Source organism: Penicillium malachiteum (genome assembly GCF_028827825.1).
Source record: "Penicillium malachiteum strain IBT 17515 chromosome Unknown utg000003l:1.0-4950554.0:1.0-4952489.0, whole genome shotgun sequence".
NCBI classification, from domain to species: domain Eukaryota; kingdom Fungi; phylum Ascomycota; class Eurotiomycetes; order Eurotiales; family Aspergillaceae; genus Penicillium; species Penicillium malachiteum.
In genome coordinates, this window is record NW_026643096.1 from 3,365,737 (window position 1) to 3,391,185 (window position 25,449).

The 25,449-nt window shown below is 44.6% G+C and overlaps 9 protein-coding genes across 9 annotated transcripts; 3 read left to right on the forward strand and 6 right to left on the reverse strand.

The window, feature by feature from the left end:
• Positions 1-240: 240 nt before the first annotated feature.
• On the forward strand, positions 241-1,527 carry N7483_007599 (isomerase YbhE; the record flags this gene model as incomplete). Its single annotated transcript, XM_057091036.1, has 1 exon — positions 241-1,527. The coding sequence occupies one exon, from the start codon at positions 241-243 to the stop codon at positions 1,525-1,527; it is 1,287 nt and encodes a 428-aa protein (XP_056945777.1).
• Positions 1,528-2,044: 517 nt separating this feature from the next.
• Positions 2,045-3,580, reverse strand: N7483_007600 (FAD-binding oxidoreductase; the record flags this gene model as incomplete). Its single annotated transcript, XM_057091037.1, has 2 exons — positions 2,045-3,204; positions 3,280-3,580. 2 exons carry the CDS (start codon positions 3,578-3,580, stop codon positions 2,045-2,047), a joined length of 1,461 nt encoding a protein of 486 aa, XP_056945778.1.
• Positions 3,581-4,433: 853 nt separating this feature from the next.
• N7483_007601 (uncharacterized protein) lies at positions 4,434-5,291 on the reverse strand (the record flags this gene model as incomplete). Its single annotated transcript, XM_057091038.1, has 2 exons — positions 4,434-4,807; positions 5,045-5,291. The coding sequence occupies 2 exons, from the start codon at positions 5,289-5,291 to the stop codon at positions 4,434-4,436; spliced, it is 621 nt and encodes a 206-aa protein (XP_056945779.1).
• A 47-nt stretch (positions 5,292-5,338) lies between these two features.
• N7483_007602 (glycoside hydrolase) lies at positions 5,339-8,793 on the reverse strand (the record flags this gene model as incomplete). Its single annotated transcript, XM_057091039.1, has 4 exons — positions 5,339-5,635; positions 5,699-8,182; positions 8,331-8,484; positions 8,549-8,793. The coding sequence occupies 4 exons, from the start codon at positions 8,791-8,793 to the stop codon at positions 5,339-5,341; spliced, it is 3,180 nt and encodes a 1,059-aa protein (XP_056945780.1).
• A 1,308-nt stretch (positions 8,794-10,101) lies between these two features.
• Positions 10,102-10,788, forward strand: N7483_007603 (uncharacterized protein; the record flags this gene model as incomplete). The annotated part of the gene is made up of 1 exon (XM_057091040.1): positions 10,102-10,788. The coding sequence occupies one exon, from the start codon at positions 10,102-10,104 to the stop codon at positions 10,786-10,788; it is 687 nt and encodes a 228-aa protein (XP_056945781.1).
• A 3,285-nt stretch (positions 10,789-14,073) lies between these two features.
• On the forward strand, positions 14,074-15,963 carry N7483_007604 (GIY-YIG nuclease family protein; the record flags this gene model as incomplete). Its single annotated transcript, XM_057091041.1, has 1 exon — positions 14,074-15,963. The coding sequence occupies one exon, from the start codon at positions 14,074-14,076 to the stop codon at positions 15,961-15,963; it is 1,890 nt and encodes a 629-aa protein (XP_056945782.1).
• A 216-nt stretch (positions 15,964-16,179) lies between these two features.
• On the reverse strand, positions 16,180-17,313 carry N7483_007605 (uncharacterized protein; the record flags this gene model as incomplete). The annotated part of the gene is given in 3 exon segments (XM_057091042.1): positions 16,180-16,867; positions 16,879-17,002; positions 17,091-17,313. The coding sequence occupies 3 exon segments, from the start codon at positions 17,311-17,313 to the stop codon at positions 16,180-16,182; spliced, it is 1,035 nt and encodes a 344-aa protein (XP_056945783.1).
• A 26-nt stretch (positions 17,314-17,339) lies between these two features.
• N7483_007606 (uncharacterized protein) lies at positions 17,340-17,610 on the reverse strand (the record flags this gene model as incomplete). Its single annotated transcript, XM_057091043.1, has 2 exons — positions 17,340-17,545; positions 17,574-17,610. The coding sequence occupies 2 exons, from the start codon at positions 17,608-17,610 to the stop codon at positions 17,340-17,342; spliced, it is 243 nt and encodes an 80-aa protein (XP_056945784.1).
• A 2,249-nt stretch (positions 17,611-19,859) lies between these two features.
• Positions 19,860-20,715, reverse strand: N7483_007607 (uncharacterized protein; the record flags this gene model as incomplete). The annotated part of the gene is made up of 2 exons (XM_057091044.1): positions 19,860-20,310; positions 20,354-20,715. Coding segments are annotated over 2 exons (813 nt in total), but the record flags the coding sequence as incomplete, so codon positions are not given.
• Between the last annotated feature and the right edge of the window lie 4,734 nt (positions 20,716-25,449).

Genomic DNA, 25,449 nt, shown 5'->3' on the forward strand with positions numbered 1-25,449 from the left:
TTCAACGCCACTGTATGATGATCGATCGCAAAGCTAAATAGCCGCGAACAAGAAAAGCAGACCAATGTACCGAAAAATCTATCCATTAATCGGCTATACCCTCAAATGTTGGAATTGATTCAGCCGATTCTTGTGACGAAACAACCTCGGCTATCAATTTGCTCGCATCATAAGAAGGAAGCATATGCACAAGCACCAAGAGTTTAAATCGCCCGGACCGTCAGTGTGCTTGTTTTCACGATGATTTATTCTTTTCTGGCGACAAATGCGCTGCAATTCCTGCTGCTATGTGATGGTGTGCATGGTGTTCTTCTCTATGTCGCATCTTACTTGGGGAATGTCACAATTCTATCTCTGACATATGACCATTTTGCTGTAACTAGCCCCGCAGGCTCCGTCGAAGATGGCTATTTCGCTGGATTTGCGCCCGCGAAGAGGTATAATCTCTCCGTCGTCGACACATTCAGGACCCCTGCAAAGTATGTCGAGTGGTTGACCTTGAATAAACACAACAATATTCTTTACCTTACCGACGGAGTCACAACAGGGAATGGGAGTTTGACTGCCTATCGCACAAGCTCCAAGAATGGAACTGGACCCCCAATTCAACTGGATAGCATCAAGACCCTTTCCGATGGTGCTTTTGCTGGTTTGTACGCAAATGGCAAGGCAATCGCAGTAGCCCACTACAGCAGCAGTGCTCTGCAGACATACGACATCACCGCTGCAAATGGTACGATCAAACCTTTGGAGACTTTCACCTATACTCTGGACAAGCCAGGCGGCACAGTACGCCAAACTGCCCCCTTTATCCACGAAGCACGTACCGACCCGTTGGAACAATATTTGTTGGCCATTGATCTTGGTTCCGACCTGGTGCATATCTATACTATTGACGATGATACACTATTACTCGAGGAACGGGCGTCATTGAATTTTACATCAGGATCCGGCCCCCGACATGGAGTCTTCAGCCAAGACCCAATAATGTTTCCAGACGGTGTCGCGAGCTATGTCTTTTACCTTGGGGCCGAGATCGCAGGAACAATCACAGCCTATCGTGTGAAATATCTGCCTAATAGAGGAGGTCTGGATTTCAAGCTTTTGCGTACATACAGCTCCCTGGAGCCTGGAAAGCCAAATCCATACACCGGTGGCAAAGAAATTATCGCAGAGTTGAGAATCAGCCCAGATGGTAATTTCCTCATTGCAAGCAACCGCCGAGATGCTACGTTCAATGGAACAATCACCCAGTATCCTCCAAATGGAACATCAGACTCGATGTCCACGTTCAGAATCAGGCAGGATCTGAGCGGGAAGCTGGATTTCGTCCAATCGGCGCCAGCAGGTGGATCATTGGCTAGGACTTTTGAGCTTAACAAGGCAGGAGATCTGGCTGTGGTCGGACTTGAAGACTCGGATCGGGTTACTATTCTTGAAAGGGACGTGGCTAGCGGACTTTTTAAGCAGCAAATTGCTGCAATAGACATCTCGGGTCAGATTTGGGGCGTTCTGTGGAATGAGTAGGATGAAATGGGAGAGACATGTTCTGGTAGACCTACCAAGCAGTTATCCAAGATCCAATCCAAGTTCTTTATCCTTCCTATCCTTCCTATACTCCTGGGGTACTTCCAAGTGCAAATTTGGGCAGTCTACTATAGCGGCAGAACGGCCCCGGCGGTTATGCACATGTGTATCCATTCCATTCCAACCTAAGGCCCGGGGTTTAGGTAACTTGAGAATACTAGTATTGTAGAAAATATAATGAGCCCTTGAATTTCTAGTACATCCAAATTTTCAAGCTGATATAATCGGGGCAATGCCTGCAGGTGGGTAAAAACTTGAATACTACTTTCAATATGGACACTTGGGTACATGTAGTTCCAATAGTAGTCTTAGTCTGGTGGTATTCAAGTTTGGGATAGTAGATATCAATATGAACTTAGGTAATTACATTATACATATATTAGGTATTATCTCTGCAGGGAACTGGCAATTATGTTCACACTCCAGGGCTGGCAGTTATACCACCCAATGCTGTTTCTTAGGCAGCTGGCTGCGGACTTTGCGGGTTGCGAAATACATTATTAGGATCAATGTGGGCCTTGATCCGCTCCAGCCGGGGTAAATTAGAGCCCCAGTAAGCCTGCGGGCCATCCTGCAGTAGCGGATCGACGTAGCCCGGATATGCCTCATATGGGGAGCTGGTATTAGCCAGTTGATTGAGTTCGTCCAAAAACTTGACAATGGTAGGTGTGACATGCCCGAGAAGGTTGATGGCATACGTTTGCAGCCAGATCAAGAAATTTCTGTGGGGATATGCGGTGGCATCGACATCGACTTGGTTGGTGAAACCACCCTCGAAATCAAACACTAGAAGCCAAACAGGTGTCCCTTTGTTTGCAGTCTCCACGTATTCAAAGAACTGGTCGATCGATTCGTCCGACATCAAGTCCTGTGGTGTCCACGCGGTTGACTTGGCATAGAAGTTAGATGGAATACCTCCTGTTAATTTAAGGAGAAAGTCCTCGCCCCATTCAGCAACCAGACCGAGAAAGTCCTCGAAGACAATCGCGCTACTGTTAGTAGCCCCGGGGAATTGGCTGCCCATATCCAACGCATCGTATTCCGCCTTAGTGCCAAAGTATGTACCGGTGATGATCATGATATCTTGGAGCACCCAAAGTGTCGAGGCTAGCTTCCAGGTGAGATCCGGGTTCGCAATATACGCTTGCCATTGCTTATATAGCGCGGCTTGGGATTGTGCATTACCGATAGTGAATGTGAACTCATATTGCACCGCACTGCCTGGTGCAGGCTCTGTGCGTACAACAAACTCTGTCACAATGCCAAAGCCGGATCCTGCGCCTCGGATCGCCCAGAAAACGTCCGGGTTCTCGTCTTCGGAAGCACGCACTATGGTCCCATTCGCTAGTACTACTTCTACCTCCAGAGTGTGATCGAGAGCCATTCCATATTGACGCGAAAGTGGCCCCAGACCACCAATGGTGAAGTGTCCGCCAGCACCAATTTGTGGAGAAGTACCATGGGCTATTGCGCGCTTGCCCGCGTTGTACAACCGTATAGTTATATCCTCCAGGAGCGTTCCAGGCCCGATTGTTGCGTGCCACGTGCTATAGTTCATTGAAAATTGTTGGAAGCTCTTCATGTCGACGACAATTGCTCCGTCTGTTCCACCAAGTCCTAGAAAGTTCGAAAATATAGGTTAGTGACTTACTGCCATATCTTAGGGAAACACACTAGTAGCCAAAGACATACCATAGTTGCCATAGCTATGACCACCACTCTTGGCTTGGACAGGATATCCATTGTCATAGGCACATTTCACGATGGAGGCGACTTGTTTTGACGAGGTCGGAAAAGTGACGGCAGCGGGAGTAACCGGAATGTTCAAATTATAACGATTGACGTCAACAGCTTGATAGAGCAGCGCGTCGGGGAAGGCCACACTGCCACCTTCAGCTACAGCATCTCTGAGGCAAGTCTCATAAGTCGAACTTTGACCCAAGACGACGGGAGTTGCTGCTAGCGCAACAAGGAGACCTCGAAGATTGGTCATCTTCACTCACTGTTGAGGCAGAAAGGATGGAATGCGAGCGCGATCGCCGCGAAGGAGGCTCATGCAGGGCGCGCATCACATCCACAAAGTCAATAAACAGCCTATTGAAAGTGCCAGATCCAGAGAAACCACTCAAGGCCTCTTTTAGCCCCACTGCGGCTGCGAGTGGATCTCACGCAGCATTTTTCGTTCTCGTCGGCATCGTGGATGATTATACAGGCTACCAAATAAGTTGAATAATCACCAAAGAACCCGGCATGGTAACCCATTCACGAATGTCACAAGATTTTCCATCGGAAAATAATCGAAGTGTATTGCTGCACTCGTTGTGGCCACGATCGCGGAAATCTCGGATCCAAAATGATCGGCGGTTTTGTTACCCGATGTGATGAGCAGATGGGACCCCTGAATCGTATCAGCAAGAAGATGAGGCCTCTTTATACCACTTTAAACAGATAGAAAAAATGTGTTCAGATGCGGGTTAAGTGGCAGACTTGAGAGAACGGTCCTGCCAGGTGTATAAAGAGGCCGCTAGTACTGATGTCTGTAGTGGGAAGAGTCTTCGTAGAATTAGCCTTAGAAGGGATCTGAGGCGAGAGCACTTGGTAGTATCTGGGGTGATTTGTTATAGGATAAAAATCTGTTTACAAACTGTTGACTTCAGTAAGGCTCATAGATGCCTATACCAAGATTAGACTTCCAAGGTTTTATCTTCTCCTCGCTTATCCAGATGTCTCAATTTGAAATGGTTCGAATCATTCCAGTTTGTATATTTATAGCTCTTCCCACACATGGTGATGCCCCTTCATGCCGCACTCAGGCCGACAGTAGCATACTGGTATCTCACCAAAGTTCAACCATCAGACGTATCCATTGAATCTGAGTTGCCGAGATCCAAATTGAAATTGCTCATATCAATTGCATCATCCGCTTCACCCTGCAAGAGATCTAAAGCTATCTCCACTGCCCGGTAATACTCATGACTCAAAGGATCATCGTCTTCACTTTCTTCTGGCTCCCAATCTTTCTTCAAATCTTTAACAGCATCCTTGACCCACTGTTTGCCATCGGTAACAAATGAGTTTAACTGATAGTCCATCCAAGCATCATAACAATCCAACAAGGAAATATCCTTCCCATTGGTTGTCTTGTATTGATCTTGGGCATTTTGAATTTCTTGCCGCACGTCCACATTGATCGCCTTGAACTTGTCCCGGATATCTGAGTCTTTCATATAATTGTATACAGCAATAGTCTGTCCAAATTAGTAAGTCTAGTTTCATAGCACGCAATGATGTACATTTCATATACTCACATCGCGGATCACCTCGAGTGCTTTCTGCCCACCGGCCGACACATAGGCATCCCAAGTTTCATCACTTCTGGGTCGGAAATATCGCCACAACTAAACAAGAAAAGCTTTGGTCAAAAAAAATCATCTAGCAGTCTGTTGGTTTGACCTACCTGTGCCTTGGGCGAGATTGATGGTTTTATGGAGAATGGCAAAGTTCTGGGTTCTTTCCTCACTTCCCATCATCTCCATGACTCTTTGCATGGGAATCTTTTGATGAGAACTGTCGAGTCCTGGCAGATCCACTGGATTATCGAGAACCTTCTGATTGAAGAAATCAGCCAAGAATATGCAGTCGATATCGGCGCATTTTTCTTCATCGTTGTCAGGGTCGGTGGCCCAATTCCAAAAGAGCTCCATTGATTCCAGTTCCAAAAGATGTTCGGCTGTACGCAAGATAGGGTCAGTTACTCTATCATCTCTGGCATCTCTTGTTTATGGATTGGGGTACGCAGGTTGAACATACTTGCGTAATTATTGCGATCTACTCCCAGGTTGTATATTGATGTTTGGGAAGTATGGCAATGATTCCAGTCCCGCAAATCCCTGGCATTCTCCACTTGGTCAGCATCATTAGGCCACTGACCAACACTTGGATAAGGCTGGCTCTGATATCTGACGGTCCGCGTGGTCTTTCCGTCATTGCAGTGAATGGTTCTATCTTGCGCCGGAGATCGCTTTTCAAGTTCGGAAAGAGCTCGACGCTAGTGATTGCAAATTAGAAACAAATCTTGGCATTCGAGAAGGATAAAACCAAGTAAACATACCGCTTGAGTCCATCGCTTGATGAGTGTACCATCATCGACAGTGTCGGAAGATCCATCTGCTGCGTCATAATCGTTGGAAGTCAGGTCGAAATGATCACATATAGGATGGCTGTTTGTCGTCGAATCTAGCATCGCATTATAGCCATCGGGGCTACACAAAATTCGTTCAGCCCATTCCTTGGGGCCAACTTCTGCCGCAGTTGGATTTGTATCAAGGTCGAACCAGACCACGATGTTGTCGCTTGTGAGGCTCTCCCAACCCTCGTGCTTGGGAACATGTGCATCGAAAATCTTTTTGTACCCAAGAACGGTGCTTGAAATTGTCTCGGAACCAGCATTGATAAGGATTGCAGTCAAAACAGTCAATACACTATTATAAGGAGTAGATTTTCCGAGAACAATTTGGTCTCTTCTCATCTCTTGAGATCGTGTAGAAAGAACCGAACTCGACGTATCCTCGCAGGTTGGATTATCGACCCAAGCAGAGATATCATCGTCCCAGCTAGTGAAGTCAGAATTCAGAACCTTCTGGCTGGTTTTGTAAACGCCAGTGCAACTGTAGCTCATGGCACCGCCGTTTTTGCCATAGCAGTCATCACCACCCTCCATGGCGACCTTAATTTCGTTGGATTTGCAATTTGAACTGCATTTTTTGCCTTTTGTGCCGAAGTTTTCGATATCGTCTCTCCAAGTGCAGGTGCCCCAGGTAATATCATCATTGGATGTGTCACAGCAATACTTTCGCTTTCCTGCTTTATAGTTCCACATATGGTCTTTCGAGTCCCAGGTGGATCTGGCCACATCAATGTTACAGACAGCCGCACCACTACCAGTTGTGGATTCAACGAAGTCGGTTGGCCACGCTGAGCCAGCAAATGTACATTTTCCTTCGGTGCAATAAGGGGCGTCTGACCATGCGCACGTCTCAAACAGCCTTGTAGAATTCAAAAGTTTGCTATCCGAGTTCTCTGTCGTGCAGCAGGCGGCTTGATAGCCACTTCGGCAGCCATGACCCAGTGATCCCACCTCGGAATAGCCAGATGGACATTCGCCGTCGCAAGCACCTCCTTTGAAGGAATACCACCCACAGCTTGGGGCAGTCTCACTTGGAGGACAGCAAAGTCGTCGAGCGTGTGGTGAAGTACAAGCGGTGTCATCCAACATGATTTCTCCATCTGTATGCTTCCATTTATCATCACGCGTCATCATCTGCCAGCCGGCTGGGCAGTACTCGCCGCAATTTGACCAAGTGCATTGAAGATGATCTGTTGTCTTATTAACGTAGGTGTCATCATCATCATCAGATCCAGATGATGTAGACTTTCGTTGGAAAAGACCTGTTACTGACGTGGAAGTGCGATTGGAAACATCTCCCAAGGCCATCGAATACTTTGCATCCTTTGTGTCGTGACTAATAGCCCATACCATGACACCACCTAGGCACAACCCACGGGCATACTCGGTTTTGAGTTGAAGTGTCTTTGCATCGTCGTATGACAGCCATTGGTCATCCCAGTGAAGAACCTGGACATCTGCACCACTGTAGAAAGTTGACTCCAGTTCTTTGTCTGCGACAATCTCATCGATCTCGCTATTCAACAGAATTCCGACTTCCCGGCTACATTGTCCCTTGTTTGCACCTGATGCGAATTCGCAGCCTGGTTCCACACAGTTAGGATCTGACAATGTATAAGCCCGCGCGTAGAAGGCGAGACCCAACACAACTTTGGATGAGTCGATGTTGTTCCGCCAGAGAAGCTCAAGAGACTTGTCAATTTCAGTGACATTGGTATGAGCAGACAGGTAGGCACCTGTCCATTCGTTTCCCAAGTCCCATTTTCCGTGGAGATCATATGACATCACATTAAAAAAGCTGACATGAGGAGCGAGCTTAGCAATATCGAAGTGTTGAAGATACCAATAGGAAGAAGGAAGCGTGATTGAGAGCTCATCTCTACCACCTGCATTGCTCAACGCACTTTTCAAATTTGCAATGAAACTCGGGAAATTCTCATAGTCATCAGCACGACCGTTGCGATCATCGGCAGCGGGATATTCCCAGTCGAGGTCAACACCATCCAAGTTGTGACTGGAAAGGAATGAGATCAAAGAGCTGAAGAATTTTGCTTGATTGTCGGTTGATCTTGCAATATCAGAAAAGGTCGATTGGGTTGGTCCGGGGTCATTGAATGTCCAACCCCCAAGGGCGATCATTACTTTCAGGTCGGGATCCAGTGTTTTCAATTGAGTGACTCTCTTGAGAAGATCCAAATCTTCAGTTTGGTCAGGTCTGACCTCAAATGTATCTGGATCAATTGCTGCAAATGCAAAGTTGATGTGCGTGTAGATACCCAGGGGAATTTGTTCGGGCCAGAAGACATTGCATGGACGGCGGCTAGCCCAGGCCTCATAGTACCCAACTACGCGGTCTAAAGTAGACGTGCTCTTATCGCAGCTTGTGTGCTCAACTGTTTTATTTCCACACTATTTAAAGTCAGTCTGAATATTGATCAGGATAGCCTGGCAAGACTCACAAATTCTTGGGTTGTTCCACAAAATCCCTGTCAATAAGATCAATCCAGTCAGCATTTTTTTCTAAAGAGAGGCAAATGTGATCACCGGTGTTTCATACATAGTCAGAGCAACAGACATTGAGTGGACACTTTGAACTCGTTGCCCACTCAGCACCAAAGCCAGGATCGCATTCGGCTTTGGAGTCGCATCCTGAAACACAGACATCTGCACCACAGAAATCAGGGCCTAATCCACAGTATCCGGCATTCGAACTATATTCGAATTTGACAACGTTAACATATTGAGAGCAAAGTGTATGAGGTTGAGATTACGCACCAACATCCCGTTTCACATGGATTGCTCGCGTCACAATCGAGCTTGAAGTCACATGTATCCACGCAGTTTCCTGCGCCGCAGTGGTCGTCTCCTGTTCCACACCATCCACTTGTTGAACAGCAGCCTGTTGAACACGGATTGTCTTTACTACAATTCTGACTATAGACAGAAGTGACGAAGAATAAAAGAAAGAAAAGAGGAACACAAAGAGATGTGACCGAACGGTCTCTTTTCTTGATGCCCATGATAGGGAAGGTGGGAGTATACTTCCACGCAGAGTCCCTCAGGAACAAACGAAGAAAGAGACAAAACCCGAATAAGATTAAAAGAAAAAAAGTGTCGCAATCATGCTAGCTCTCTGTATGGAGTACCTAGCATGTATTCTTCAAATTTTCTTGCTTCTCGGATCCTCCCCGGCAACGCCACCTTTTCTAGATGCCAATTTCTAAGCGATGTATCCTAACGATTTTAGCCTCCCAAACAACTACTGGGTTTAGTTCCGAGACAGTGGAAATGGAAGTAATGATTTCCCAGGTCCACACAGCAGCAGTGGGTCCGAGTATATACGACAAGGCTTGATATTTGGATGCTACCCTAGACCCCATAGCTTAGAATTTCGATTGAATTTCCGACCAGAGATCCGAGTCGTCCTTACTACATAAGAGTAAGTTATGTTCCCTGTTCGGCCCCACATGCGGATGAAGTTAGTTCAGGCTGGGCAATGGGGCTGATATGTGTTATGGGCAATTTGGACTTCAGGCTCCGAGTCGCATCTAGTACCAGATAATTTTTAATAGATCCACATGTGCAGACCTATCAATTAGTACTCCCTCAAACATTTGAACACCTGCACTGGAATTCTTGGGTGCCTAGGTGGGACTCGGAGCAACCGGTGCATTATCCGTCCAGGTATGGATACCATTTGAGACATCATGAAAGTTTGAAGGTTTTACCAGTCAGGTGCCTGATGCATTATCAATTTATATACTGTATGTCATGAACTTGAGGCGGCTCGGATAGCAATCAATTTACCTAATCCATACCAGTATTTGCCTGGATCCCGAGCCCTGACCATGGATTTGAATGGCTTTGCCCCTTCGCCAAACCCTGGAGATTAAATAGTTCACAATTTAGCAGGTCTTGGCAGGGCAGGATCAGTCTTGGCAGGGTCCTGTCTTGGCATTCGAGGACCTTTGTCTTGGCAGGATCCGGGACGGTCCGGGACCTCACAATAGTACCATGAGTTTTTCATTTTACATTTGATAGGGCTGCGGAACAGACTTTTCAAACCGCTCGCACTAAAAAAATGAGGCGTGTTTTCTAGCTCCATCGTTTTAGCCGATATAGTAGCTGGGACTCTTGGCCATGACTGGGTCCTCCGTTGAAGCAGATTTCAATCGGTCTTGACCTAACTTGGCATAGGAAAAGACCGATGACCCAAAGGGGAACTACAGTCAAAAGAGAAACACATTTCGCAGTTCCCTCAAGTCCCCCATTTCCTTACTGGGTGGTCCGGGAAGTTCTGTCAAGAGACCCTCAAGTGTCTTGACATAATGCGTCTTTGGCAAGTGCTCTGGCTAGTAAGCCAACTTGCTCTTTGCGTTCAAGCCTCTCATCACGCTCATGAGAAGTTTCATGATAAACGTAGACATGAGAGTGTCTCTGCTGTATCTGTAGCAGCTCATGCAGTGGCAACCGGTGATTCACAGGCTGTCGAGGGAACCTCAGACGCAGCTGACGCAGTTTCTCGGGCTCTGAAGGTTTTGCAGTACAGAAACAAGCTTCGTCTTGACAATGTTCAGTATAGCAACTATGAGTTGGCCACTGCATCTGAGTCACGCTCGAATCCTGATTCTGCTCCTCTTGACTACAGCCAGAAGAGCGTGGACAGCTCGATGAAATCGAACAATCAAACGGCCCGAAGATCATCCGATACAAAAGATAATTATGGCTACTCAATCCCTCCTGAGCTCAGAGAAGCCGCTCGGATCGTCGCCGAGTCAGCGCCCCCATCTCCATCAACAGGGAATCATAGTGCTGTTGCTGCCTTGATGCGTGCAAAATATGGCACTGGGGTGAAAGACACCTCAGTTCCATTACAGACCTATCGAACCTACAATGGCTTGTCCGATATTGTCATGGATAATCAGCAATCGTTGCTTTCTGGAGAACAGAGTGAAGATGAAAGGCATGCAAAGCGAGCAGCCTCAGACTGGTGGATGGCTACAATGACCCAATAATAAATACCTACTACCTTCATTCATGCACATCTGTGTTCAGATATTCTTGGATAGAACAAACTACAGCCAAGGGTGGCAGTATACCGTCTCGTCGACCACATACAAAATAGCTGGCAGGTATTTCCATTCGTCATCAAGGTTATCAACAGCCAACCTCGGAAGGATGGTAGCTAGCAGGTAGCTACCAGTAGATTTGGCCCAAGCGCTCAATCGACAAGAAGAGGCACAACATTGAAAGACGTCATGGTTAAAAACCACGGGGGCATCCCGATCGTTCTCGATATCGCGTCTTTTCTAGAATTTTTGAACGGCTTCTTGCCCCATGTACCGTGCAATGGACCAGCCCCGGGGCCAACGTTGTGTATATCATGATATATAGTAAGTCCGGGTGAGGGAAAAAAATATTCCAGTTTCATTACGTAGTTGTTCACCCGCAGAGCTATGCCGCTTCACCAAAGTTTCAGATGTCTAGGTTTCTAGGTTTGATAAGGAAATCAAATTCTGATCTCAGGCTGGGTCCAAGGTCTCTCTTTCAATCATTATATGTCGATGGCATACCAATCCCTGCCATTCTGCAAGGCTATCTCGAGGTCCCAAGTATAAGCTACCAGGTCTATCCATATAATCCCCTATCTTCATATGTCAAACACATACGACCACAGGGTGTGGAGAACAGGGCTTCCCGTCCGCTCAGCCGTACTTAAGCCACACGCCGGTCAGTTAGTAGTATGGTGGGTGACCACATGCGAATCCTGACTGTTGTATGTTTTAGTTTTTTTATTTCTTGAATCGTTAGGCAGGCTCCCCTTGCCACTCTACTCTTCACCCCATTCAGCCCCTTTACCCTGAATGCCCTGAACACCACTTTTTTGCACCTGAAGATCATGCACGTGTCTGAAGCGCTGAAGTGGCCTTCCCCTCTCCATGCTGACTTCTTCTCTATAGGTGCGTTGCTGTGATCACTACGATATGGTCTAGGCTGGGGTACGTCAGGTAGCAGAACTTTTTTCAACATCCGAAGGAGGTAAGCGGTGGCTTACAATCACGTGTTGTAAGTTCAACCAATTGTTTGATCAAATTAAGCCAGTACGCCAGGGGAGGTCTAATCATTGGATTTTAATCTGCTCCACTACGCTTCGCAATAACCACTGTACATACTAATACATAATGTAGTGGGGATTCGGAGCTGTGGCATCATGATGCTCTATGTCTGAGAACCATAGAACAAGAGATTTAGATCCACCACTGAGTGTAGCAGATATGACTCATATGAGGAAGGAGACTACAGGGTAGATGGAGAAGAGAGAGAGGTCTGATGTTCTGTAGTACAGCCTCTGCATGATTTGAACTAGCTTGCCATGCGAACTGGCTACAGCCTACCTGTATGGCATCCTGGTTTCAGGAGAACATCTCCAAGGTGATAATTGTGGTGTTCCATATATAAGTTAGTCAGGCCACGCCTCCGCAGAGGTATAAGTACCACGGGTTCAAATCAATTAATTTCGGACCTTGGCCTGAATTTGTGCCTGAATTTTACACCGCCCTAGCTACCGCCCTTACACAAACCTGTAATTACATTAGACCAAATCCGGAATAGAGCTCCTGAGCAGAGCTCCTGAGCAGAGCAGAGCTAGCAGGCTCCTGAACAGACCGCGTCAGCTCCTTGATAGAGCTAACAAACTCCACGCCAAAGCCCACCAGCCCCAAGACAAAGCCAGAGAGCGCCAGCGAGGACTCAAAAGCGAGCTCTTTCTAACAATGCCTCCGTACGTTGAAGCCAGGGATAATAACTTTAAACTCCAAGATCTAGGTAGTCTAGATACTTTCAATTTTATGTTTCTTGAACTGTTTTAAACCTTATGTTGTACAATTTGAACTTTAAGTTTATCTTTATCTAGATATTTAGTCAATAACTTATAATTCTTAATTAACTGATCAGAGGCGGATTTGAAAAGTAGTTTATAATTGTTAGATCACGTGGTCTGTATAGTTCAGACCAAGGTGGCTAGGTAGATAGCTCTCGACGTGTCGGGGCAGACTTCCCCTCCGCGCGCTTCCCCCCATACGTGTTCTTTTCCTGTAGCTGTTCCAAAGGCATACCTCCTAACAATAATGCATATTTAGCATATATATGAATACCTAGCTTCATATATTAAGATTAAAATACTATAATTATATTTCCGTCTTATGAATTTTCTGCCAGTTAAAACTTAGGCAGAGATAGGCAAATTCAGACACCAATTCAGGCCAAGGTCCGAAATTAATTGATTTGAACCCGTGGTACTTATACCTCTGCGGAGGCGTGGCCTGACTAGGCAGATTGTTGTATATCCGTGGACTCCGTATAGCCGTTTTGTTCCGTGTATGATATGTAGAACAGCCTCTGGCATGTAGAATTTGGACGATCCACTGTAAGCACTATCCTTTGTGGTAACTTATATATGGAACACCACAATTATCACCTTGGAGATGTTCTCCTGAAACCAGGATGCCATACAGGTAGGCTGTAGCCAGTTCGCATGGCAAGCTAGTTCAAATTATGCAGAGGCTGTACTAGAGAACATCAGACCTCTCTCTCTTCTCCATCTACCCTGTAGTCTCCTTCCTCATATGAGTCATATCTGCTACCCTCATACTTTCGCGTTGAGCCTGCAATTGCAGCCATGACTTTTTTCACTCAATAAATTCCAAGTCCCTCAATCCTGACCTACAACAAATCTTAATCGAGAATAGTCAAACCGAAGCGGCTTTATACCATTAATAAATTTATGATAGCTGATACTTAAGAGAGCGCCGATCCCGTTGAAGAAGATCAATGTTTAGTGAATTAATATGCATCTTTTGCGCACTATTTCCGGTGCCCTCGAGACACGACTACTCCAAACCGGTTTGTGAAACGGGGCAGTTACGGTGCGGTACGAACTGAAGCATTCCTGAGCGCTCTGCTGCGCCCCAAAGAATGGAGGGGGCCAGTCTCCCCCACCATTTGGAGTGCTACAATCAACTGCGCCCCTAAGAATGGAGGCAGCCAGTCTGCGCCACAATTTGGGGGCCGCTACGACGCGAACTAACTCGATATGTAGGAGCCAACATGCATGCCGCTCCTTTAAACCGAAACTAGAAATTCTGGATTATCCCAGAGATTCGTCCAGGATGAATTGATGATCATGTTTTTTCCCTCACATTGGCTTCCAAGGAATACATAGCAGTCTCCAAAATAGCACATACCAGAGCCTCAAAAATTTGCTTCCTGCATGTGCGTGATATTTGTATAGCGCTTGAATAATGCCTACCCCACTCAGTCAAGCAACCCACCACGCCCGGCTTCCCTGTTCGAGGACATGCGATCGCAAAAAGTGTGAAAATTGCGAGATATCGTTTGAAAAGCAGAAACCGATCAGATTAAAAGAGACTGCACTTGTTCAGCTGGATGTGACGAAAATAAATAATCGAGCTGATACGGAATACGTCGCCCTCGTTGTCCCAGATTCCAGCAAAGACCCAGCCAACTCGATTTCTAGACGTAGAAATGAAGTTGGGGTCAGTCTTCATAAAATTCAAACACAATTCAACACACGTCGTGTGGATACCTTTTCTTCAAAAGTCAACTTGAAGCAGAAACAGAATAAAAGATCCCAATTTGGCAAAACTCATGATGAGGCGAGCGAAATTATTACACCGACAGCTTCATCGCCGATGGATATTAGCCTGCTTTCTGTTTTCTTCAGATCAAGTCAAATCAAGCGTACTCGGAAGACGGCCTATACCTTATGGAAATTGCCAACTAGTAACGATGTCAATACAGACTTCTCTGATCCCGAAAGAATCTATCTTGGGCTTGAAGCAAAGCGACTTTCTTCTTCCAAACAGGATCTTGGGTCTGAGCAGGCTTCAAGGTTACGAGAAACTGTCGCTATACATAAAGAACAGTTGCAAGCTGTGGCAAGCATAACCAGTGGGAAATTGGATCGTGGCCACGAAACGAACTCTCCGCCACCCAAAGAAATGAAGCGCGAATCCAACCAAGATGCCTTTCCAATGGCCGTCCTTGAGCCCCATCTTTCTCGTCAAGGTCTAAAAGAGGTGGAAACAGTTCCAAAGTCGCTCCTCAAAATTGTACCGCTTGAATTGATCCAGCACTTAAGGGAGGATAGCAGGAGATGCCCAGCTTGGACAATTCAGGGCAAGAGATGCAAACTGCATCGTCCTAACAGATCTTTTTCAGCGGAACTGCAAAGTGTGGCTACCTCAAAACCAAAGGAATTTCTACTAGCAATTCAAGATCTGTTAGAAGTCGCGTTCTGCGCAACACATCGAAAAGTTGCATCTAAAGAGTTCCAAACCTGGAAAGAAGAGTTTCAAGAGCTCTCGAAGATCCATGAATATGAATCTATTTGCACAATGAAAAATGAACGTTTACGAGATCTCGTTCGCTGGATTCGTCTGTTAGGGCGGACGACGCTTTCTCAACCCTCACTTCCCTCTTGCTTGCAGCCCACAGCGAACAACACTGCTCAAGAAGAACCACTAATGGTCAACCCCATCCAAAAGTTTGACCCTTACATCAGTAAAACTTTTTCAGGCACAATATCTCAAGAGCTTGCAAGGCTGATAGCCAAGCCTCTTGGACCATGTGATCTCAAATATCAGGGCTCGATGTACGTTTTCTGGCAACGTGGAAACTTCGGCCATTTGAAGATTGGGCGGTCAGAAAACGTATCCCGCCGTCTAAAGGAATGGAATAAACAATGCAAAAAGACTATGGAGCTTCATTTTCCGGAACCGGCGAAGAAGAGCGACGAGCAGATATCTGATTTACAACAAGTTCCACACATATCCCGCGTCGAAGCTTTGGTGCATCTGGAATTAAATTATTTCAGAAGAATCGAGAAAAAGTGCCCTGGTTGTTCTAAGTCACACATGGAGTGGTTTGAGGTCTCCAAGGATATTGCAATAAGGGTTATCCGCAAGTGGACTGCTTGGATTAGTACACTACCATATGAGCAGCAGATAAAAGACTGCAAAGAGCAGTGGATTTTAAAACGAGAGGAACTGAAAAATTTAGATAAGTTGTGTTCCATAGGGATGAATTGTTCAATTCCTTCCTTGCCTACTGTCAAAGGAGAGAAGCGCTCGCGCTCTCGCCCTCGCCTTCGACAATCGCTTTCAAGATAGATGTGTGTCGTTGGAGTTATGCCTCTGCTGGCCTTGGCCCTGTTCTTATATACGGAAAATATCGTCACATTAACGTTTACTTGAGAATTCGAATATTCAGTGCCTCAGAATTTGGAGAATACAATCTGAGGATATATTAATTATCTAGCCCGTCACTCTCATCTTCATCACTTTTCTTGTGACCCTGAGCTTCCACTAAGGTTCTAGGTCTGAATACTAAGAGTAAAGCCTACCCAAAATTGGCGAACTTGTGCCCGCTTGCACTGACGTGAAACTGCAATGGCCCTTTCCCTCTTTTATCTCATCTTCAAAAGAATCCCACCATGTCGGCCCAGGTGTCTCTGTCCACATAAGTTTGCCGTAGGCTGCATTTTCCATATCTTCATCCTTTGGTGGATGGCAAGCAGCGCTAATTGCAGCACTGCGCGAGTCTGCCACGGGTATTAAAGACTTATACTTCCGGAAAGACATCCCGATCAGCAAAATCATCATAACTGCTCCAAGAAGAACGGCCAATAGCATCGGTAGCCATAAATACCCCAGCTGACTAAGGACCTGATCTTCAAAAATCTGATTATCTGCCCAGGGAATTGCATAAACATAGAAGAAACTCTGCGAAACTAGCCAGTGAAGTAGTGTCGAGACTGCCAAAAGAGGGATAGAGTACCTCCATGGAAGGCTAAGGTAATGGATCGATCGCTGGTCACTTTTTTCGGCGGGCGTAGTAACACGAAGCGATTTTCGTTTTACCCTGTAAGAGGACCACTCTGCATTCGCCAGCATATTGGTCAGAACGTGATTATACCAGAAGTACGTGAAGGTTATGGCCACTTGAGGTGTATTTGCGAGTACGGTATAGACAACGTGCCCCAGTACGGTCCATTGCCACCAGCCCCGAAGGTAACTAGGTTGAACTTGTCAGAGTTAAAGCCATTCTGCAATAGCTTTCGGATCGCAGATGATGCTGATTTTGATATCTCGTCCCCCACAAGAACGGCTTCTTCTCCTTGAACACCTTCTTCTAGGAGAATCGCACCCGCTATAAAAAGTACAGCAAATCTGAAATGGGAAATTAGCTTTTCCAATTACAATCTATATACCATATTATAAGTATAATCGTGACTTACGTTGCAAGAGCCATAAACCACATGCTAATACGTGGGAACATATCCAGCGCTGGGGACTTTGAAGAGGCTTCCATATCTTTTCTGTGTTAGGGTGGTTATTGCTCTCTGTGATTGATTGAGATTGAGAGTATAGAGCGACCTGGCGTGATTTCCAGACATCACGGGAGAAGTCTTTGTGAGAAGCCCAACACATTCCCTCCGTTGTACTATCTCGTTCTGTCATGAACGACGATACAGCATCTCCTACCGTCAACAAGGGCATTTTCGAGAGCGACTCATATAGGCTGCAAAGGATATGGTAATGATTTTCACAACCAATGTCACTGAAATAACAACACTAATATACGGGCTGTATATAAGCTCACATATTTTGTCGGTTTCTATCGCAATGCAGCCATTGGTAACAGCATGAGCCGCTTCGTAAGTGTACTCATTGCAGGATGTGTCATATTTGTCTATTTTGATATGTGAAGTTCCATTGACTTCCATAAACTCGGTAAGGGGTTTCTTGCTTGGCCATTCTGTCTTGAACCAATTGACGAGGTTTGCAGCCTTGGTGCAGGTGGAGTTTGCTTCTTGACAGACTAAATGGTCTAATGCAGTAGGCGGTCTCAATGGGAGATATCAACAGGTCTGATTTTCTAATACGTACTAGGAATTACACACATAAAACTCTTTGGAAGGTCACCTGACTAGTCATCTGATCCATTCTGGTGCGACCAATCAGAGCTCGCCATCCTAGTGGAGTTAGGACTAGCCCATTTAGGTTAGTTCTGAACACACGTTCTGACACTTCTGCTTATGTAAGGTCAAGATAACGTGATCCACGGTCGCCCGAGCGACCCCACCAACTTTTCAAAAATCACCAATTTTCAATGACTATTAAAACCATAAAAACAAAATAAAATTTATTATCTAAAGCGAGTAGGGCAATGAGTATATGTATGACCTTTGATCCCACACCCAGAGCATGTTACTTGCCGCCGAACGATGGGCATAGAAGGTAGGATAGGCTCAGTAGCCGGTTTTGCAGGCACCTCTGGCAAAGATATATCTTTACCTCTATCTTCATCTTTGTAAACCACATCATCTTCACCACCTTCTAGACCTCCAAATATGCCTTTCTGGGTAGTAAACTTATGTATAGTCTCTCGCTTTTTGGTCTGTCTCTTATTGGTAGCCTCTAATTGGGCACAGCGATTCTGGAGAAAGATATGGTGGTGGACGACTTTAATAGTCATATTGTAGGTCTTTTCAATCTCCTTTTTTGTTGGTGAAGAAAGGATTGAAAAAGAAGATTCTAGACCTTTCTTAATCCGAGATTGCGATTTTGTAAACTTTAAGAGAGTCCAGAGAGTATTTGGATCACTATCACTGCCGGAAGAGAGTGGTCGCTGGGAGATAATCTCGAGAGGAGGAAGGGAATCCAGATGAATATTTAGCTTTTCCAAGACTTTATTAGCATCAAAAGGTACTAATCTAGTAGTTAAAAAGCTATTATGTATAGTAGAAGTCTTAAAAGCACCAATTCTTGCATCTACGATCATTTCAAGGAAATCCTCCTTATCAATAGAGTTCACTCTGTTCTGTATTAAAGTTAAAACCGCTTCTCCATAAAGCCGCTTCAAAACCGAAAAACAGCCTATATCAAAAGGTTGTAAAAGATAAGAAGCATAAGGAGATATACAAATTGCGATAATTTGGTTTTCTTTATAAACTCGGTCAAATTCAGGGGTTAAATAACTTCCGTAACCATCAAGGACTAATAGGCAATATTTTCCCACTCTTGTCCTAATATTTAGAATGAAATGATGCTTTAACCACTATAAACCAATTATGTTTGTTGTCCATCCATTTTTACTTATAGTAAGGCAAGCTCCATTTTGGTTTAAAAGGAGATAGGGACATAGATGCTCTGGGAAACTTTTCCGCTTAAAAATGAAGAGTAGAGGTATAGCACTTCCAGAAGCTCTAATATACTTAATTATAGTTACCCACTCACGATTTCCAGCTTGTAAAAGAGCTTTTTTTTCCATGGTATTCCGCTAAAGTGATGATTTTTTGTGTTACGCTAATTCCTATAGCAAAACCACTCTCATCAAAGTTAAAGATATTATCTGAAACAATACCCCACTTCTTAATAGTCTTTTGAACTAAATCAAACCATGGTTTAATAATTTGAGGATCTTCTGAAAGAGCTCTCTGATAGTCGTATTTGCGTAAAAGTCGAGTAGAGAGATTTAGGCGTCGTTTGATAAATTAAGAAGGCCAATTAATACCAATAGTAGAGGGTGTATTTTTCTTTACACTGAGTAGAAGATTGGCCATATCTCGCAACATAGACAAAGTAAGAGCTGCACCTCTTGAATCTATATCAAGTAGCCAATTCTCTATCGATTGCTCCTCGATTTGAGTGAAAATATGACCGGATGCCCTCTTTTCAGTAGCAGATTCGCGCCCATTGATCCGGGCCTTCAAAGTTGAGAAAGGTATATCAAAAGATCGTGCAGCAGCTGCAGCAGAGGGATATTTACCATCTTTTATAGCTTTTATAGCTAGTAAAAGGCGACCCTCTTGCTGTATTAACTTTGTTTTTTTGTCAGAGCGTTGAGGTGGCATTTTTGTTATGGTTAAGAAAGGTGTATTATTATTGAAGTGGGTATTTGATGGGGTCGCTCGCGCGGCCGTGTCGCTCGGGCGACCGTGGATCACGTTATTCAACGCAAGAAGAGACGTCAAAATCATACAATGTGTAGAAATGACTTTTGTCTATCCCAGAATCATTGAAGTATATGTATGGCGATGCAGACACATGTGCAGAGGATCATGCCGATATTTTACCACCTTGAATGTAGTATTGTCCTGTCCATGTTCCACCTTCAACAGTTGAGCCAAAGAATACAGATTGATTGCCCCCTCCTGGACTGATGTTTCGTTGGTTAACATCATCATAAACTTGACTCCCGCTTGGGTATTCTGGTCGGTGTATTCTTTGCATTCGTCGTTACTGAGAGTCTTGAAGTTATCCGATTCCAAATCTGAGACGAAGTCATCCCACCTATACTCCGCTGACCAAGGGAAATCATAAGGATATCTGCCAAGGCAATTTTGCAGGTTAGGTGTGCTAATACTTTGAATATCATGAGGATGGAGATCTGACGGCCCTAAAATGACATCGTAGAAGTTTGTAGGGATTGATTTGAATACAATCGAAAGTAAGCTTTTTGTATATCAATCAGACAGCACCCAGAATGGAATCTTACAGCAAATGGAATGAAGTCGCTGTGATAATGAGCACAAACCATAGCGCAAGGCGAGATTTTGGGATTGCAAAGAGATTTCTGAAACTGGTGGATCCGATATCGAGCCATTTATGTTGTGAATGAGACCAATTCAATTCATCTCGAGTTGGGGCAACCAAGGTTTGCATGGCATAATTGCTTGCACACAGAACAACTTCACTTAAAATATTGACTACCAGACTTAACGCCGTTTCCCATCGGTTGAATAAGGTGCAAATCCCTCGATACACCAAAGCAGTGGGCAAAAATCCGTTTGTGTATCGCCTTGAGATTCTAGCGGCAAGACCAACGAAGACCAAATTGATTATCAATACCCCAGCGGTTGCTAACGCACGATAATAAACACCATGGATCCAATGTTGCTTTTTTGGGGTCTCTGCGTTCCTTGTGGCTATTGGTGCGATTTCTTCTTCTTTTGGCTCTGGCTATAAATTGACACAGCTTGAAGAGAATTCGCTTACTGAATGGATTATCTCTATGGACACCCGTGGAGCAGCGCCTAGGCCAGCTACTGTACGAGATATAGCCAATATTCTACTAGCTGCGCGTGGTAGCCACCCCCACCTATAGTTGGTAAGAATTGGCTATGAACCTTTATAAATCGACGCGAAGAGATTCGGACATATTTCTCTAGGTGATATGACTACTAATGTGCTCTATATGAAGACCCTAAATTAATTCAAGCATGGTTTATAACTGAACAACAAGTCATCGATGAGAACGGGATCCAACCTGAAGATATCTACAACTTTGATGAGACAGGCTTTGCGATAGGCCTTATTTCAGCATAGATGGTTGTAACACGGCAAGAATACTACTGTCGGCGATCCATTTTACAACCTGGAAACTATGAATGGGTAACTGTGATTAAAGTTATCTATGTAGATGGCTATTTATTACTACTATGTGTGATTTTCAAGGGAAAGGTTACTGTTGCTAGCTGGTTCGATAATCTTCTAAAAGATTGGTGATTCAAGGTCTTAGCTAATGGTTGTCACAGGCTGAATCCCTGAAAGAGTACAGGCCTTGCCTGTACAGAGCTCAACCATTCACGTGACCCATAACATTCCTCCTCTTCCTTGACGAATCGTGCCCGAAGTCTACTTCTTCTCCTTAAGCTTCTTTTTGTACACAGTTCGTGGTCCGAGTAGATTGAATCAAGTCCGCTTCTGCCCTTCACATGGCTGGACTACTAATAAGATTGGTGTAATGAACTTGTCAGATTAGGGTGACACCTGTGGGCTAGGCGAGATATACTAAGGGGAGAGCACGAGGGGGTGGTTCACTTAGATACAGCGACTAACACTTGAGGAGTGTAAGTCGGACCCCACAGGAATCCCCCTCTATGTGTGGCCGGATTTGGTGCCGAATCCCGTAGACAATACGGCAATAGATCTGCATGATCCTCAATATAGTGTTTCCTTTTGTCTTCCTTGACAATTGGTTTACAATGGCTAGAAAAGCTATTTATTCCATTAACAAATTTATATATCTGTGGTCGATTTCGATTATTGATTCTTGATAGCCATGGAAGCTATCTTACACCCTAATTTTGTGAAGGGCTCTATAAAGACTGAAGCAGAACGATATAGGCCGGCATGCAGTTTACATACATTCATGCTTAAGGAAGAGGAAGCTATGTACACGATTGGGGAGTTATAAGTCCTCCTGTGGGTCACGTGTGGGGCCGTACGGGGCTTTGGGCTTGTCGGGCACTGATAAGCCCTCATCGGGTTCAACCCGTTACAAATTTAACCGAATCTATACCGAAAACAATATCATCCTACTTTATATACCTGCGTATTTATTATATCTTTTATAACCATTAGATATTAGTTATTCTATAATATTAAAACATATATATAGTCGTTTGATAAGCAATCTTACACATACAGGCTATAACCATATCAATATGTAACGGGTTGAACCCGATGAGGGCTTATCAGTGCCCGACAAGCCCAAAGCCCCGTACGGCCCCACACGTGACCCACAGGAGGACTTATAACTCCCCAATCGTGTACATAGCTTCCTCTTCCTTAAGCATGAATGTAAACTGCATGCCGGCCTATATCGTTCTGCTTCAGTCTTTATAGAGCCCTCCACACAACAAGCTTAATTTCTTAGCTAATTTCTAAATATATATATATATATATATATATATATATATATATATATTGAGGCTTTTTAGCTAAATACTATCTAAAATAGTTTTTTTCAGCGTGGGGAAGACAGGACCAAAGGTGATGACGTCACGCAGAGGATGTCAGCTGAACAGGGGCACCAAGCTACAGGGAACCCTTCGGAGGAAAGGGTAAAGATAAGACCAAAAGATCAGACAACACGGATCAGATGGAATGACATACGACCAAGCTGGATCCGAACTTAGGATGGAATGGAAGGAAAGAATCAAACAAAGATACAACTGATCCAAAAACGATTGAATTCGATGCTAAACTAGCTAAGGGGTAAGATCAGGTTTTATAGAACTTTAGACTAAACAAACATGAGACCAAAGGTCTCAGGATATGGGACGAAAGGGCTACGGAATCCGAAATAATCGAGTCCTTTCATCTCATCTTGCAACCATTGATCCTAACAGCGGGGCTCGGGTTGCGGATCTTCTCGGACTAGAGAAGATCATCTTTGATCTGATAGATCAGATCAAAACCATATCATTCATTTCGCAACGGAAATGTTTGATCGCGGGATGAATTAGTCAGCATAACCTTTGGATCAAAAAGGGCCACTTTTCATCCCAGGAATCCAGGCACACAATCTGCCTGAATTGCTGACAGTTTTTAACTACTAAATTAGTACCAATTAGTACTTAAAGAGTTCTTTCTAAATTAGATACTTCTTTACAGACACCTACACCACCAGGTAGCCAACCAAGCAGCAGATCTAGTCAATTTATACCTGAGATACCTAAAACTATGATTCAGCTTCAAAAACAAGCTTTAATGCTTAACGATCTTCTCAAACAACGGTCAAACAACCCTCCCAGCCCGTCGAAATTGATGCTAGATTAAATCATCAAGGGCCACTCTATAGCACTACACAACGCCGTGCTACTAGCGCAAGAAAACGCTAATTTACGTGCAGTGAATGAGAAGAAACGACAGAAGCGTGGTCGATCAGCTAGGCAGATACCCTGTGAAGAGGGTTTGACCGTTGAAGAAGGCCTACAACTACTTACGCAGCTGGATTTGCCAGTGGAAACACCTGTGGTCGAATCGCACACCCAGGTTGAACTACCTATTCAGCCGAATCAGCCAGCCCCCAGGGCTCAGTCTAGGTGTAGTGGATGTAGAGAGGTTGGACATAAGATCAATGTATGTAAAAATCGTATTTATAACTGAATTTATTGGTGTTGGGTTAAAATAGTTGATGTTTAAAAATTCAAGTGGGGTAGGGTGTACGGCGAGACCGGGAATTACGTTAGTATGGCAATCTTCCTTCAATATGGACATACAAAGTAATGATCCGCATCTGGTCCCCCACCAGGAGTCCAGCCTGGGAGTCATCATACTCGGTATCCAAAGCTGTTAAAGAACATTCGAGAAAATTAACTCCTTGTCAGTCAGACTTGTCTGGTGAGTGAAGGTTTTGTCTGCCTGACTGACCACCAGTTGAGATAACGTTAGGAATCTTGCTTGCAGTTTTACCTTACATTTGAACCCTTCTCACAAATCTGCAGGACGCGTCACCTTTCCCGAAGGAGCGGTAACTTATGCCAACCGGAATATTAATTAACTACGCTAAAATACCTTTAGTACCTGCCTAGGTAAGTAAAGTGGCCACATTTTTGGTCTAACGGTAAAACCAGGTGATTTTATGGGTTGATTTTGGCTCTGAAATTTGTTTCTGGCCCCCATTTTGGATGTAGTTTAATGTTGGGAGGTGGGAGGTGGGATGTGCTTGGTCCGCATTGTGGGTCAGTAGCAAAAACGGAGGAGATGGACCTCGGGAGGACAATTGAAACTCACTGGAACTTTTGAGGAATGGCGGTTTAAAAACCGCAAATGTGCTTTTGCTGCGCGGGCTGAATGCTCAGGTGAATAGAATTCAGGTAGGTGAATATCTGCCCAGATTGCCCTGGAGAGGGCTAAATAGAGCGGTGAGATCGCTCTCACCTGAATCACACGCGCTAGGTGAATATGTCTCTAGATATACCGTTGTATTTTTTTATTATTTTTATTTCTTGATATTGAACGATTTTCTTGTGCCAATGACCTAAATTCGAGTATGAAGATGACCTCGGAAATTTCGAAAACAGCTAAGTAAAGTCCATATCACAGGTTCCACTAGCTAGAACTTTCCAAAGCAGTATCCAGTTCATCTGTTATAACCTCGTCATAATCCAATGATTGCTCGATCACGAAATTGAAACACAGTATGGCTCACCTGTCAGTAAAGCTTCTTGCAACAACTTAAGAATTTTGTGGAAACAAGACTGTCGCTGCCCTATTGTGTGATGTCAACACTCAATCAATCACCCGTACCATGATTGGGTACTATAGCTCCACTACTGTAAGCAAGTAAACAGAAACTACAATGGCATGGCATCGTACTCTACATGTATCCCCCAAGAAGTCTATTTGTATATTCAAGTTTCCTTTACCTTTGACAATATCGACTCAGACATCTTTAAAGTAAGCCTTGCTAAATAGAGTAATGGTTATTTATATTCACAGCTCACAGCACTTCAACGAAGTGGCCTAAGTTGGGAGCTGTGGCTATTCATTTTCCTGATCTCGCTGCTATAAAAAGCTGGTAACAGCCTGAGAAGAGATATTCAGTTATTAATCAACTTCATAAGCGCATCTATGGATATGGCTTTGTAGGTTACCATATTGATCGGGATTCTCCTGTAGCTAATGGCTGTAACAGCCACTGGCACGCGGAAGACAACGAAAACTATCCGACCTTCTAAGCTAGCTTAAAGGAGACCTTCCCTGAATATGAGGAGAGTCTATCTATCATCCTGACATCGCGCTGTTAGAATTGCCCAAAGTTTAATCTTACTACAATTTAATTGGTTAACCTCATGAGTCACG